This window comes from Lepidothrix coronata, unplaced genomic scaffold, assembly GCF_001604755.1.
Source record: "Lepidothrix coronata isolate B3197 unplaced genomic scaffold, Lepidothrix_coronata-1.0 Scaffold12, whole genome shotgun sequence".
Taxonomy (NCBI): domain Eukaryota; kingdom Metazoa; phylum Chordata; class Aves; order Passeriformes; family Pipridae; genus Lepidothrix; species Lepidothrix coronata.
The window spans coordinates 68,803-83,484 of NW_016690192.1; the positions used below are offsets into that span (position 1 = coordinate 68,803).

Here is a 14,682-nt window from a genome sequence, read left to right on the forward strand (position 1 = left end):
ATACATTCATAGAGATGTATATATTTGACCCTGTCACTTTTTTGTTAAACACTGTAAAAGATATCGACCTTCCCCTCCAGATTTTAAAGTAATTTAGAATAGGTGATAGTGGGAAAATACCTAAAACATCCTGTCAAATTAAGTATTTTCTCTGAGACTGTTTTATAAGACAAAATTATTTCAGCTAAGAAGATGCCTGTGCAATGTATTAAGGGACAGAATGAACAACCGAAATATAAACTGGTTTAAATGGATGTCCAACATACTGCATTTTTCCATTTGATTTTAATTTTCTTTTTCCTTCTCTCTGTTCTTTTTCCATCTCCATGTAACAGTTTTTCTCTTTGCTTAGTCTGTATCACATTTTTCTCTCTGATTCACTGCCCTCACTTTCCTGCTTACTGCTTGTATTTTTCCAGAGTCTCACTTAGTAAGAATAATTAAGGTTGGGTCAGATCTTTGAAAATGTTATCTGAAGCAGTATTGAATTCAAGCTTGTACCGCTGAACAAAAGCACTGGCTTCTTTTTCTTGCCAACAGATTCACTCACAAAATAAAAAAAGAAAGGTTCAAAGAGCACATCTACCAGGCAAAAATGCCACCGACATTAAACTGCTGCATTGCCCACAGGGTTTGGGTTCCTCCTGCTGCTGGCAAAGCAAATACGGTGATACTCAGCCACAGCACAAACTCCTTCTCCTCAAGCACTTCCAAACCCTCTGAAAGCCTGGAGATGCCACCAATGGCTCATGAGAAGCTGCTTGGTGGCCTGCAGGGATGGAAGGCCTGCAAAACTTTTCCTTGCTGGGTGTCACAACACAGACCCTGAAATGTCTCTGCCGAACTGAGCTTTTGAGAGCGTGGTCCACACCACGTCTCTCCATGGTACTGCTGTGTGAGGCATCCCTGACACCCAGCAGCTCACAGGCACTAAGTTGGCTCCCTCATCTTAGGCTCAGGCCCCAGGTATAAAGCTTACTTTGTTCAGTTAAGTTATTCTGGAATTGTAGAGAGGAGATCTGAGCAAAATCTGAATTTGGGCTGGCATTTTCATAATTGCAGGAACCTGGCTTTTACAGCATTAAAACCATATGAATTTAAATAAACCCTACTTTTCCTTCATCCCAGCGAGTAACTGGACTTAGACCACAGCTGCCCTTTGGGATCCTGCTGGGTTTCCAGCCTGCAGTGTACCCTGTGCTGCTGGGAGTGTAAGGGAATCCAATTTCCTCCTGTTTCACTCTACAGTGAATCTGTCTTCTTAGATAAGCCTGCTACCACAGTACAACTGTGGTTAAGCCCCTCCTATAAACCAACTGCCCACCAAACCAGTAATGTTGCCTTGCTCCCTGTCACACTTTTCCTCACTTCATTTTCCAGGGCATGGAACTCACTAGTCAGAGGGGGAATAGCAGAACCAGAAATAAATCCCATATATACTACCTTTTTCCTCTGGGCTAGCATTGACAGTGTTGTGTGTTTGCATTTCCACTGAATTTTAAAGACATTTTTTTTTCTTTACGGTAACTCACTGGATGATGAAATATTTTACATTTTATGGATTTTACGTAACTCTGCTAAGAGGAACAGCAGATTTGCAATTTTCGATGCTTTAGATACTGCTAGATATGTAGGTCACTCAAATACATACTAATTCCAACCTAGGGTTGTAGTGTTTTAGAAGGTTTGTTCTGGCTTTTAGCTGGTAAGTGATCTCTTCAACACATCTGCGTATCCCTGGGGCAGAGAGGCAGCCATTAACACAGCAAGCAAAGTCCTCTCAGAGGTCCCATCTTCAACCCAAACCCAGCTTTTGAGAGGACTCTATGAACATTTCTCTCTGATGGGTGCAGTGCAAGGAGCAGCACAGCTGGGTCTCTTCTGCTCCATCGCCTCAGCAGTGGGGAAAAGTCTTGTTCCTGACCCCAGCAGCTCCAAATCCCAGGTCCAACCTCCCTGCAGGGTCAGTGCTGGCTGTACCAGGCTAGGGAGCAATTCCATTTGCTCTGAAGATGGAAACAGCCACATTTTGTCAGCTGAGTAGTGCTGCAGGTCAGGACTCTGAATATGGAGCTGGCCACCACCTGCTCCACAGGGAAAAATACAATTGCTAAAGGAAAATCCCTTGTATCCAGAATTGCAATACTGGGAGCGCAGGTGCTTTACTACCCATTCATTGTGTGAGGAATCCAAACCATGCTGGGCATCAGCCCAGTCAGCACTTTTACACTTGTCCTTGTGAGATAACACAAACCACACTCCTTACCCACCCCAAACCGCAGGGTAAATGCGCTACTGTGTATCGAATTTTCCCTGCCTGTTAAACCAGACAATTTATTTTTCAGCCGAGTGAACATAAAGAGTTTTGTAGAGCTGTGTTAAAAGTGCAGTTCAGGTTTAGAGGAATTACCTGAGGGTACTCAGTGCATTTTCCCATCTTATCTGTTTGATAAGAGCCAGATATATGGCTTTATTTCTTTTGTGTGCAATAGACAATATGCCATGAGGAGTCATTGTTAAAGACTCCAACAAGCCAAACTTCGGAACATCTGGCTAGTGAAAGCCCTGGATATGGAAAATATAAACGTCAAGGCTCATATTTATAAATTGGAAGGGCCATGAGGACATCTGCTAACAAGCTCTCTTCCAGAGCCCATTTGCTGTACATGGTTATTCACAGGCAACAACAAACATGTGCATGGATCACAAGCGTGGTCTGCCTTTCCTTTCCATCGCCAAAAGAACACACGCTCCAATAACACACAATGCTCTATTCTCACAACACAGAAATACAAGTGTTTGCAAACCTCACAGCAAAGCTCTTGCATACCAGACCACAGTGGGACACACTCTGGAACAGACTAAAAATAGCTGGAGAAAAAGCCTTACATTAACACAGAAGACAGTCAAACTCAGCGTTAATCAGTGGAATAAGCACCCTTCTTTTTTGCCTTGGTCCACAGGAGACACTTTGTACTCTAAGTCTAGTCCTGAAGCCTTATTTTTATGACTGAGTAGTTGTGGATGGGAAACTCAAGACTTTAAATAGAATCTAACCTATTTGACCGTGGCAGCTTAACACTAACGTTTAAACAAGCTATAGGTAAAATAAATGTGCTTCTATGTTTATGACCACAGGCACCTTTTCTTAAGCTTAGTGCACTTCTGCCACTAAGTGCATTTCTGATGTCTGAGAAATAAAAAACTGATCCAATGCATAAGCATAAATAATGGTTTTGCTAATGACTTATCATTGCAGGTGTCTAGACCATGGCTCACTCCAACAGAGCCCTTGGCACTGGCCACCATCACAGATGCCCACAGGTCTGCCAAGTTGTCAAGAGAAGGAAAAGCATCAGCAGAAAGAGCTTGGACTGCTTTACGATGTCCATGAATTTAGCAAAGAATAAATGGATTTAATACTATCTTGTCCACTCTGCAGTGTTCTTGGATGCACATATATCTGTGTGAAAATGGCGGGAAAAGCAAAGATGATGAAATAACACGGAGGAGATGTACCTCCTGATTAAAAAGCGCCTAGGATGCCTAGCTCTGCCTCCTCCTTTTACTGCAGTCTGCATTAATGCCAGGTGACAAGGACATGCTAGATGCAAGTGAGACATGTCCCCCTCTCAAAGAGGTTCTGCAGGCTCCAAAAACCCACACTTTCACTGGCATGGACTGACTGCAAAGCAAAGTGCAGTGCTTGTATGATCACAGCCTCCTGCAAAGTGAGCTCAGAGAGGTGGAGCTGCGTGCAGCAGACGGAGATGCTGGAGGGGTCCTTTCTTACTCCTTGCTCCAGGGCTCATGCAAGCAAATGCAGATAGAGTTTAAAAAGACAAGTAGAAAGAGTACTGGAGAAAGAGAAAATTTAAGCAGAAAATGGAGAATGATGGAACTGAAAAGTTAACAGGTTGTCCAAAATCAAGAGGAGTCCTGGCAGTGGATGAGGAAATGAGACTGCGCTGGCTGAGAAACAGCAGAACAAGTGGGGATGTGCATCACAGAGGAAGACATTATCAAAACTCAGCAGCTGCTTCTTCTTGAAACTGAATCCTAAGCAAACATTTTGTTTGTGCTGCATCAGACAGATCTTAGGCAGCTTAACAAATCTAGCAATGGTAGGGCTGTGTCCAGCCCAAGTCATAAATATATCAAGCTGTGACAGATATAAATAGATAGTATAGACTATCTTTACTCAACACATCCCAAATGGGAAGTAGAAAACAAGAAAGGAAGAAAAAGCTCTTAATAGGCTCCATAAAACATCTTGCATTGTATTTTCAATCTTAATCAGCATTGAGGAATAAGAAGCAGAAAGTGCTCTTGGATATCCAGTGCTGAAAAATACCTCACTGTTCAAAAATCCTAGCTTTTGTGTGCTCCAATTTTGTTACTTGCTCGCCTTCAGAAATATGGATTTAATATTCAAAATGGATTTAAATTTCACTAAAAAAATACCTAATGCATTACGAATAAAGAATTTAGTTTCATGAAACAAAACTGAAATTTATATACAAATTATGCCTCTCTTTCCAAAAGACTTCTGTGTGCTTTATCTCTAATGATTTTACTTTCAGGTATTTATAGCTTTCATTAAAACAGGATTTGCCTACTGCTTCGTGTAAATAGTTCATACTGGTGGTGAGACACTTAAGCAACAGTGAAAGTAAATATGCAAGGCTTTTGCATGTTTTTCTTTATCTGCTCTTTTTCTATCACACAGTGGCAGCACATTATAAAGAACAACAGAACAAAGTAAAACATGTGGGTCTTTTCATGTGTTTAGCAGGTGAAAGTGAGGCTGCACATCTTTTCAGCCCCATCTGGAGAATAACAAATTAACCCTTGGACTTTACAAGGGGCAAGAAGTTATCAGTCACAGCCAGCTGACAGGGAAGGTCTGTTAGCATGGAGATGCTACAGGTTTGGACAGGAATGTCAGGACTTCCCATCGTTACTGCGATGCTGAAAAACGATGGTACGCTGAGCCCAGGTTTCACAGCTTTAATTAATACGTTCTGTGCACTCTGACCAAGCTGATAATCCAAGAAGACTCAATAAAAACCACCTAGGGAGGGAGGATATGTCATCACTGTATCGTATGTTACCTCTTATGTATACTGCACTGAGTTATAAGTTATATATTTTACTTTCACTGGAGGGCTTGTGTACCTGGGGCTGTGCAAAGACCATGAAAGAACTGCCAGCACCAGTGCTCGTTTAAAGGAGGCATCGAGCCATCTGCTCATCTTAAAGGGTTGTCAAATGGAAAGAGTAAGAAACTAAGACAGGAAAAATGCAGAATGCCCCATGCTTTGCTCTCTGCTCAGGAGGAGCTGAGGATGTCTTCACAGAAGCAAGACTGCATGTTCGAGGGAAGGACCAACTGATGCACTGCTGAAATGCCAAAATGTCTTCTTCTGGACACTGTATATCCATCACAGTGTACAAAAATTGGGCAAACTAAGAGCAGAATTTAGGCCAATTCAAGATATTCAGCTTCCACCAAGGAATCAGGAGGGAGCTTTTGTCTAGGAGGTGTTTTGAGACTTCTCAGTGTGACAGAAAGGTCTGGGACCCAAGCTGTCAAACCACGAGCTTTTTCTGATGACTGCAGGTATTTTTATGCCATGCCCTGGAGCCTGGGGGCAGTCACTGGTAGGAACCGTGACCATGAAAGCCTCCCAAGAAGGAAATCCTACCAGGAGAACGGTGGAGGAAATGGTAGAAAGAAGTGCTGGAGGAAAGTCAAGGGGCCACACAACACAGTCAAGCCTCAGACAAGCAACGAGGTGTGACAAGGGAGGGAAGGCGGGACTCCAACACACCTATGCTCCTGCTGTCCCTGGCTGCTTGAGCAGTCCCTCAGGAAGACAGGTTCACTCCAAGTCAGAGAGGCCCTGAAGCTGTGTCCTCATCCTTGGCTGAACACAGGGCAAACAGATGCAATGGTGGCACTGCTCACTTGGCTGCAGGGAGACAGTCTGGAGGAGGGAGTGATCCCCCTCCCCATGACCGTCAGTAGGCAGGCACTCCCTGAGCACTGTCCTTACCAGGGAGGCAGAGGGGGTAATTTAAACAAACAAGGCCCCAGTGATGGAAATTTCAAGCTCAAAGCTACCATATGGAGGGAAGTCATCTGACCACAATTTACCTGTTAGACTTCAAAGGTGTCTAGGTCTCCTTTAAATAAAAGCAGTCTTTTCTGTAATGAAGTTAAGTACTGTATTTCAGCACCATGTGTTGTGAAAAGGAAGCAATTTGGATTAATTTACTGAAATTTACCTTTCAGATGCAGTTAAGTGGAATTAAAAGTTTGTCTGAGTTGACAGAGTTCTGTTTTCCATCACTGCATTGTCTTGAAAGAAAGGATAACAGGCTAAGTGCTTAAATTCCATCCAAACTGATAAGGTTCACTCTATACAGGCACACTCAGTGTAGTTTATTACACATTGTCTCCCTTCATCCATCACTGGTATACATTTTTTTCCCCCTACAAAACTGTTTCTTCCAAAATAAATTGATATTTGTAATGTTATTGCATTCATCTGGGGTTGAACAGTCTGCACTGGGCTATCAGAGAACTGCCATTTCTAGTTACAGGGGGAATTAATTTAATTTCCCACTAATGGCAGATTTTGCAGGGCTGAGCTTACATCTGGGACAAGAATTTCTTTTTTTCTCTTCTTAGAATGATTCCTTTCCTTTAATTTCTTTCCTATGCAAGTGAAACATGTATCCTTAGTCTCTTTCCAAACATCATCTTCACCCAGATCTCTTCCTCGGCAGTGGGAATGACTTTGCCCATTACATTCCCTCTAATTCGCCCATTACATTCCCTCTAATTCTTTCTTCCCATCACTGTACTTCTCTCCTTCTCATTCCCTAGCTGCCACAGCTCATTCCAAAGCTCACCCCTCCTGAAATACCCTCCCAGATACTAACTCCCCCTCCCTCCCTTTTCCCAGGAGCCTTGCCTTAGGGCTCAGGAGCTATAACACTCCCTGACAGCTGGAAGAGGTTCTCTGTTCTCTTGGGCTGGTTTTGTTTGTAGCCTCCAACCGTTTACCTGCTACAACAAAGGTGTGACCCTGATCTGGTCTTCACTGACCACTCTGAAATGTTACAGACATTTCTCTACTCTTTCCATTCACTGAGCATCTCATCATGAAAAGCCAGTGAATGATCTGTAATTAATTATTTATATTACATGGGGAAGCTTAGCTAACACAGTGTCAACAGGAACAATAACACAGTTTGTATGCCAAACTGCAGCCTTCCAGCCCAAGGGTTTTGCCTCCCCTCCCTGCTGCCCCAGCTGGCTTTTGGCTATGGGAGCTAACTAGGGTTTGAGTTTTGTCTAAGTTCAAATTCCTCCCAAGGACAGACTTAAGATCTGCACATTTCTGCAAAATCAAGTAGTCAAAGACAAAAAAATCTTGCTACTTGCAATCTCCATTTAATTTTGATTCTTGACAAACAATTTCAAACAGAAACTGCACCGAGGCAGGACTTTTTCAGTTTGTTTAGATTTTGGGGGAAGGAGGCAGAAGGGAGAGGAAACCACACATTTCATCAGCATTTTTTATTTTTTAATAGCCTTCAGTGTAGCTGATTACCCAGGAGATCAGCAAATCTTAGCTCTGTCAAAGACAAGGATAAAAGACAGAGCAGAAGCTTTCTCATCCTCCGCAGCGGTACTAACCCTCCAGCACACAAATCTAAACACTGTCCACTCAGTGGTGCCAACTCAAATGCCTCAGCTGTTAAGACAGAACAAAAAGAAAAGGACAATCTCCAAGGTATAACTGAAAGTAAATAACTAATAATGATGTGTGACATTAAATGATGACTCGTTTTTCACGAGGCCATTTCAGATTGTAGCTATAACCTCGGATCAGACCCAAACGACTGCGAGAGCCGAAGTCTTAGTGGGACCATTAATTATGGATTTCCTGGCTTTTATAGGTTGGAGTCAGACCTTTGATGTTCCTTTAAGATTGTTCTCCTGTGTTCATTTCCTTTGTTTCTCTGTTGGTAGCTTAAAAAAACACCCTAAGATTTCCATGGAAGCCTATGAGATCTCCTAGAAATGCATAGTCCATAAAAGCCCTGCAATTCATGGCTCATAAAGACCTCTAATCCATGGTCAATAAAGCTTTGGAAAAGGGCTGTATGAACTACAGTCATTTCACAGTTCAATGAGGTTCATACAAGAATCAATAACCTGGTTTAAATTCGCCTGGATTTGTCCTCCACCTGTATATTTCTCTTTGACTTTTCAGGTTGAAAGGCATCTCAAACAGCTGAATTCTGGAGACCTTGCATGGAAACAAAGAGCTTTATGAAGCTTTCATCCCAAAGCCTTAACAAAGACCTAAATCCCTCAACCTTGTCTCAAAGGTGACCAAGTCAAGTTTCAGGTGACAACTGATGAGTTAGGAAACTCAACCTGGAAGAAGAACCATTTGGGAACATGAGGCCATGGCTCAAGGTGATACAATATGCAGAGACCTCGGTCTGTACAGAAGATGGGGGACTCCAACTGAAGTATATGTAAAGCACAATGGATCTGTGGGACATGCCAGAGTGAGAACTTCCTAGTACACTGATTATCCTTCAAAAATGAGTGCTAAGTCTTACTGTTAAAACATTATTGCGGCAACACAGTAGAAGTCCATGCTTCTCTCCTGCACAGGTAACACTCCAATGCCTGTATTATCAGCCATCCTGCTTGTTTCCTCCCAAGAATGGTCGTGATACAAAGTCTGGTGAAAGACACACATTTCTGCCCTTCTCTTTCCAATTAGAAAGGAACCAGTTAGAGAGAACTTGCTGTTTATTGCTTTGTGCAGGGTCCAGTTTGCAATTAATGCTGATGAAACCCAACTGCCAAAAGCACAATATGCAGCAGCTGGTTTATGAAAGTTGAAACCCCGTCCAATTTATGGGGAAATCAGAGCTGGTTGCGAGTCTCTGATTTAGCTGAACAGTTTGTATTTTTTCTGTTTTGTTTCCAGGAAAACACCAGAAGTTACTCCAGAACTGTAGAAACGCTAAAACCATCTGAAAGCACTAAGGCAGGCTTCCCTTCTTCCAGCCTTTCCTCATTTCTAAGGCTGTGATCTCCCACTAATATCTCCCTGGGATCTTTCAGCAAGGCAGGCAACACACAGTGTTTGGTTCATCACCAGCATGGTGGGAGCGGAAACTTATGTTTCCTTATCCCAATCTCCATCCTTATAAATCGAAGTAGAGGGATAAAAGGTTTGATTCAGATGAAATCTCACAGGAGCCCAAAACAAGTAATTTAACTCTAACCTTCAGAAATACCTTTTAAATAATTTTCCTAGGAACAGTTTTTAATAAAACCAGCAAAAGGCACAAAAGTGCACAAGCACCACTTTAAGCCCCAACTGCACATTTCCACTGCCATATCACACCCAATATCCAATATCCCTTCTGGATAGCTAGAATGGGGGCAGGAGGATTGTGCCTAACTGCCAGGCTCCCACCAGATCTATTTAAACATCTCACTTGCATGACACATATGGTGATCTGGACCAGACACCCTTGTGAAATGCTGGGACACCATGAGACACCACAAGTCAGCAGCTCCCCAGCAGAAGAAGGATAGAAAAATCCCTTGTCTTTGAGGTAATCAACTATGTTGATCCAAATGCCTCTTAGTTCATGCTTAAACATCCTCTGTGGAGAGGATCCAGCCACTCAACACACTTGGAAAAGAAAACACATCAATTCCTCTTACAAGGCTGGCACTGACCTCAGTAACAGCCTTATTACACTAAGATTAATGTGCACCACCTTAATAACACCCCTTACATCATTCACCCTGAGAATACAATAAACTACAAAAAATGAGGCAACTATTCCACTAAAAAGAATGAATAAAAATAATTAAAAAATAATCTGAAAACATAAATATGTGAAGTTTTTTCTTTAACAAAGGGAGAAACCTTTGAGAGACTTGCAAGGAATTTAGGTGCTACGAAAGTGGGAATAAGTAATACTCAAAGACAATCATTACATATGTAGGTGAGCAGCCAGTTCCCAAAAGATTACTTAATTCCTTTTACTTGTTAGAAGATCTATAAACATTGTGGCTGTTTATCTGCCCATGACTTGGCCTGGATAAAGGCACTAAGAGATTTTCCAATTTTTAGAGGTGGGAGAATAAATTGCTCAGGAATCCTCAAAGCACACATTGAGAAGCCCTGGTCAAACATGAAGGCTCTTATTCAAACACAGAATGGGATTTTTTAACCTCAGACAAAGACTGGAATAGCCATGGAAATGTGCCTCCCTCCATTCTCTCTTCACATAGAGGCCTTAGTTAAGTAGTTCATTTTGTCTCAGTTTGCTGTTCTCAGTGCAGCCTGAGATGTTAAAACATTTCAGCCCCAGAACACAGTTAAGGAGGTTGAAAGTCAGATATGACAGAATCTTAAAAACTCCCAGGAATATTCTGCATGGTTGGAAAACGAGTGAGCCTTTGGGCTGAAAACTGACACTGAAGATTGGAAAATAATTATTGGAAGAAAAAGGGCAAACATAGAATATTTTCTATTGTTGTTCTTTTCCTGTTTTTACTCTGACAAGTCTTTGTTTCTGTATATTTTAAATATTCTAAGCATTAGCTTTTTTTCTCTTTACTTTTAGATCAAACATGCCTATGAGCTTTCCTCCTAGTTCTTCATTAGGCTCCAAAAATATCATCTCACTCCTTGTCTCTCTCATTTAGCTTTTCTCCAACCCTCCTTATGGGCTGATCAACAGGAGTTGGGATCTGTAAAGAGCATCTACTTAGGAGCCAGCAGGAAGAGGACAGGGACCAAAACAGTTGTGACTCACCTGTCTTCTATCCGAACCCAGAGGTCATTGAACTGCCTCTGGCGGTGGTGTTTGTGCTGCTTCTTGTGCCATTTCTTCTGCCTGCCAAACTCTTCCAGCTGGCTGATGCTGTCTGGCAACAAGAGGTGAGGAGACAGGCTGTCTTCTTCATCCATGTGCAGGGGCTTCAGGGAAGGAGAGGTCAGTGGGACCTGCTCAGAAAGAGGGACAGCGGGCAGGGCTGTCACTGAGGATCCTTCCAAGGCTGGGCTTGTCTTTGTCGTCCTTGAACTGCAAAACATAACATTTAAATATTTGATGAATAAGGAAGAAAACATGCCAAAAAAAGAGTGAAAGCAGAGGACTACACTGCTTGTTGTGTGCCCCTAACGGCTGAGAAGGTGCACAAGGAGGAAGGCTTTTGCTCTGGGGCTGCAACTAAAGACAGCAGTGGCATTTCCTAGGAAGCTTCAAAGTAAACACTGAAGTGAATAAAGGGGAAAAGGCAGTGGATATACTATTGCTGTTTTCTGGCACTTTAATTACTTCTTAAAGGGTTTAGAGTCAGTGGTAAGTCACCTCCCCTGCTGGGCTGAAGGTCAAACAACAAAACTCTCTCTGAGCTGGCAAATGACTCTCAACTGTGTCTGGCAAAACTACTCTCTCTGAGGAAAACACATACATTAAGAGAAGCTGATCTTAAATTTATGAGATAGTACTAGTTATCTCATTATTTTTCCTGCCTTTCTTTTTTCTTTCCAACTTTGGATATCATCTGTGGAAAACAAGTCATTGTTTTGACTACAAGAAGAATTATACTTGCTCATCTGAGTCAGGATTGGTGACAAGGAAGCCCAGACTCATGACAGAAGCATGGAAGCTAGGCTGCTGGGATGGGATATGTGAGACCTGAACTCCAGCAGGTAATGTAGAAAAAAGGAGGTAAATGACCTGCCCAAAGACTCCTTGAAACAATACTGCCAGAGCTCTTTGCTGTTTGAAATACTACCACCTCTTGTATATGACTGGAACGATGCAGAAAAAGACCTTTTATTTTCATCTTCTAGTGTTTCACTGATTTTAGAAAAAAGTCAATACACACTCCTTTGGTATGCAGCCATGTGAACTTACTATGAGCTAAGATATCTGAAACAAAAATCTAATAAACCAGGACTGACACAAAGTTATTTCTCCACCCCCTCAACTTCAGTAGAAGTTCATGTTCGGTCTTAATTGCAAGAGAGGAACTTTTCCTGTCCCTGGGATGGGCCAATGAGTTGTAGGTATAGAAAATGGGAGAGAATTAATAGGCAATATGAAGCTGTGGTCTGCAAAACTATTTCTATTACATGGATGCTATGACTTTTATGACAGAAACAATTAAAGCCACGTGAAAAATTTTGCCTCCTGAGTGAAACCAGTAAGACATTTTAATGAAAAAGTAATAAAAAATCCTAAACTTCATTGGTGACAATGTACAAAATGTGCCGCAAGTGAAACCACATGTTTCATTTATGGAACATTTTGTTCTCTTCCAAAAAAGTCACATCTACCACTAATGGAAGCTTTTTTTTTCTTTCTGATTTTTTTGAAGTCTGTTACAATACCAGTCAAGATGGTCATCTCTGTTTCCAGTGCATTGTGTTTCATCCAAAGGTCCTTCCAATAACTACTGATAATCATTGCTACTATGAGACCCACTGGCAAAAACTACACTAACTTTGTCACTTGCAGCCAACATTCATGAAGTTCTTCAGAGATCATCACACAACAGATATAGAAAAGAAAAAGACACTTGTTTCAACTAATTCTAAAATTCTCCATGGTTGATTTCATTAATAAAAGACACAAAAAAAATCACATTTTTTTCCTCTTTTTCCAAGCATTCAGACTCCCAGAAAGTCCTTTTCAAACACATTCATACTCACTCCACGCTCTATTTTACACCACAGACAGATCTACTGGTTCTGAATTTTTCCCCAGTTAAGACTTTCATCCATGTTTCGTGTTGAGGGGGAGTTTTCATCAATTTCCTTTGAGAGCTCTTGGTGCTCTCCAAAGCCTTTAAGAATTCTTGGGCTGTGACACAGGCTCATGGCCGAGGCAAAGCCATCTCCAGACTCACAGGTATCAAGATGCAACTTGGATAGGACAGTCTAGGCAGGTAGGAAGGGCCTGGAAGCATCTACAAACCGTGTGGGTCACTGCAATGTCAGCAAGCACCAACTGGTGGCAAGAAGCCACTGGAACTGAGCTGTTGCCAAGATTTATGTTCCCACTGACTTTCTTCTCCTTGCCACCCAAACTGTGCCCCAAATTCCCCGAGATGCTGAAGGTAGGAGCAGCCCTTACATCTGCCAGTTCAAGGCTGGGGCTGCTGTTTGGTTCCTTGAATGGTGTTAGAGACATCTGAACACATACTTTCCAACTTTTAACACCTACTATTTTGTTACACGTGTTTACCTTGCACTGTAAACTGGAACCAGTAGAGAGGTGTTTTTATGGGTTGAGATTCTAGAAACCACTTAAGAGACTGGCAGCTCCCTTCTTATTAAAATTAATGAGTTGGGCATCAAAATCCCAGTGGTGGCTTTGAAAGTTTCTAGCTTAATTGTTTCCACTACCGTCACATGAGCCACAGGTTGTAAACTCGATATTTCAGAACATTCTTTGGGAAGAGAATAAATAAACACTGAAGGAACGTTAAAATGTTGTAACCTAAAGAGGGTTATAAACTAACCACTTGTACTTCAGAGTTGACTCAGGGGGAATAGCTCCACTGTGGCAACTGCATATTTCATTTGGTGGATGTTTGTTCCATTATTCCCGTACTACTAATAATTGCACCAAGACCTAAGAAGGACTGTTGAAGGCTGTGTGTTGATGCATGCTTGCTCCTTTCAAAACAAAATGAAAATGCTTTTTAAACTGATCTAATAAATAGTTACAATAACTACATTATATTATGATATAAAAATAATAACTACGTTGCATTACATAAATGTAAACAAAAATATTATAAAAGGTAATCATTTAATTATAACCTGGTTGTTTTCAAATCTGACTGTCATCCTACAGACACTCAATCAGAAGTAAAATCAAAACAAAATATGGATATTTAATCCAAATACAATGTAAGAATATTTAAAGATTTTATTTTTAAGTAAGATAGACTTCCCAAAAGAAGATATCTTTCCCACCGATTTCAGTAAAAATGTTATTAATACAAAGGGCTTGAATCTATCAATATTCTGGATTTTATCCTAAAAAATAAAGACAAAACCCTGCCATCTGCAATAGGATACCTGGACAATCAATCTCCCCATTAAGTGAAGCTTTACTGTTGGATTCAACTGCTCGTTTCATGGACTATTTCGTGCCTTTCCCCCAGTCTCGGTCTCCATGCACTCTGTTAGCACAGCTGCACTGTATGAAACCATGGGGATATAATGGACTTTTTTTTCCATTCCTTCACTATTGCTGAGACAGCTTTTCAAGATACATAGCTATTTTTAAAGCCAGAGAAAAAGCAAGGCTAGTTTTCAGTTTGTGAGGCCACCGTGCCTTTTCTGAAGAAAGAGTGAGAAAGTACCACCAAATATCTTGGTCCACGCAAAGATCTCTGAGATTTTTCATGAATAAGCTGATACAATTCCAGGCTTAGAGGTTCCACCCATTTTTAAATGTATCATTCCCACACAGGGTGGTCCTGGAGAAATTAAAATTATTTCAGGCCCTTAGGTGGGTTTTTTCTCATCTCTGACCTTAGTTTCCTTCCCTGGGATGTGCAGTTCTGCAAAACAAGTTCTCTAAAACAACAAAGTC

At 41.5% G+C, this 14,682-nt stretch overlaps 1 protein-coding gene across 1 annotated transcript in view; it reads right to left on the bottom strand.

Annotated features, from left to right (window-relative positions):
• The window catches only part of LOC108492900 (metalloprotease TIKI2-like), a 273,870-nt gene that overhangs the window by 11,778 nt on the left and 247,410 nt on the right, over positions 1-14,682 (bottom strand). Inside the window, exon 6 of the mRNA XM_017805752.1 lies at positions 10,879-11,148. Coding sequence (XP_017661241.1) covers positions 10,879-11,148 — 270 coding nt within the window. The remainder of the gene's footprint in view (positions 1-10,878; positions 11,149-14,682) is intronic.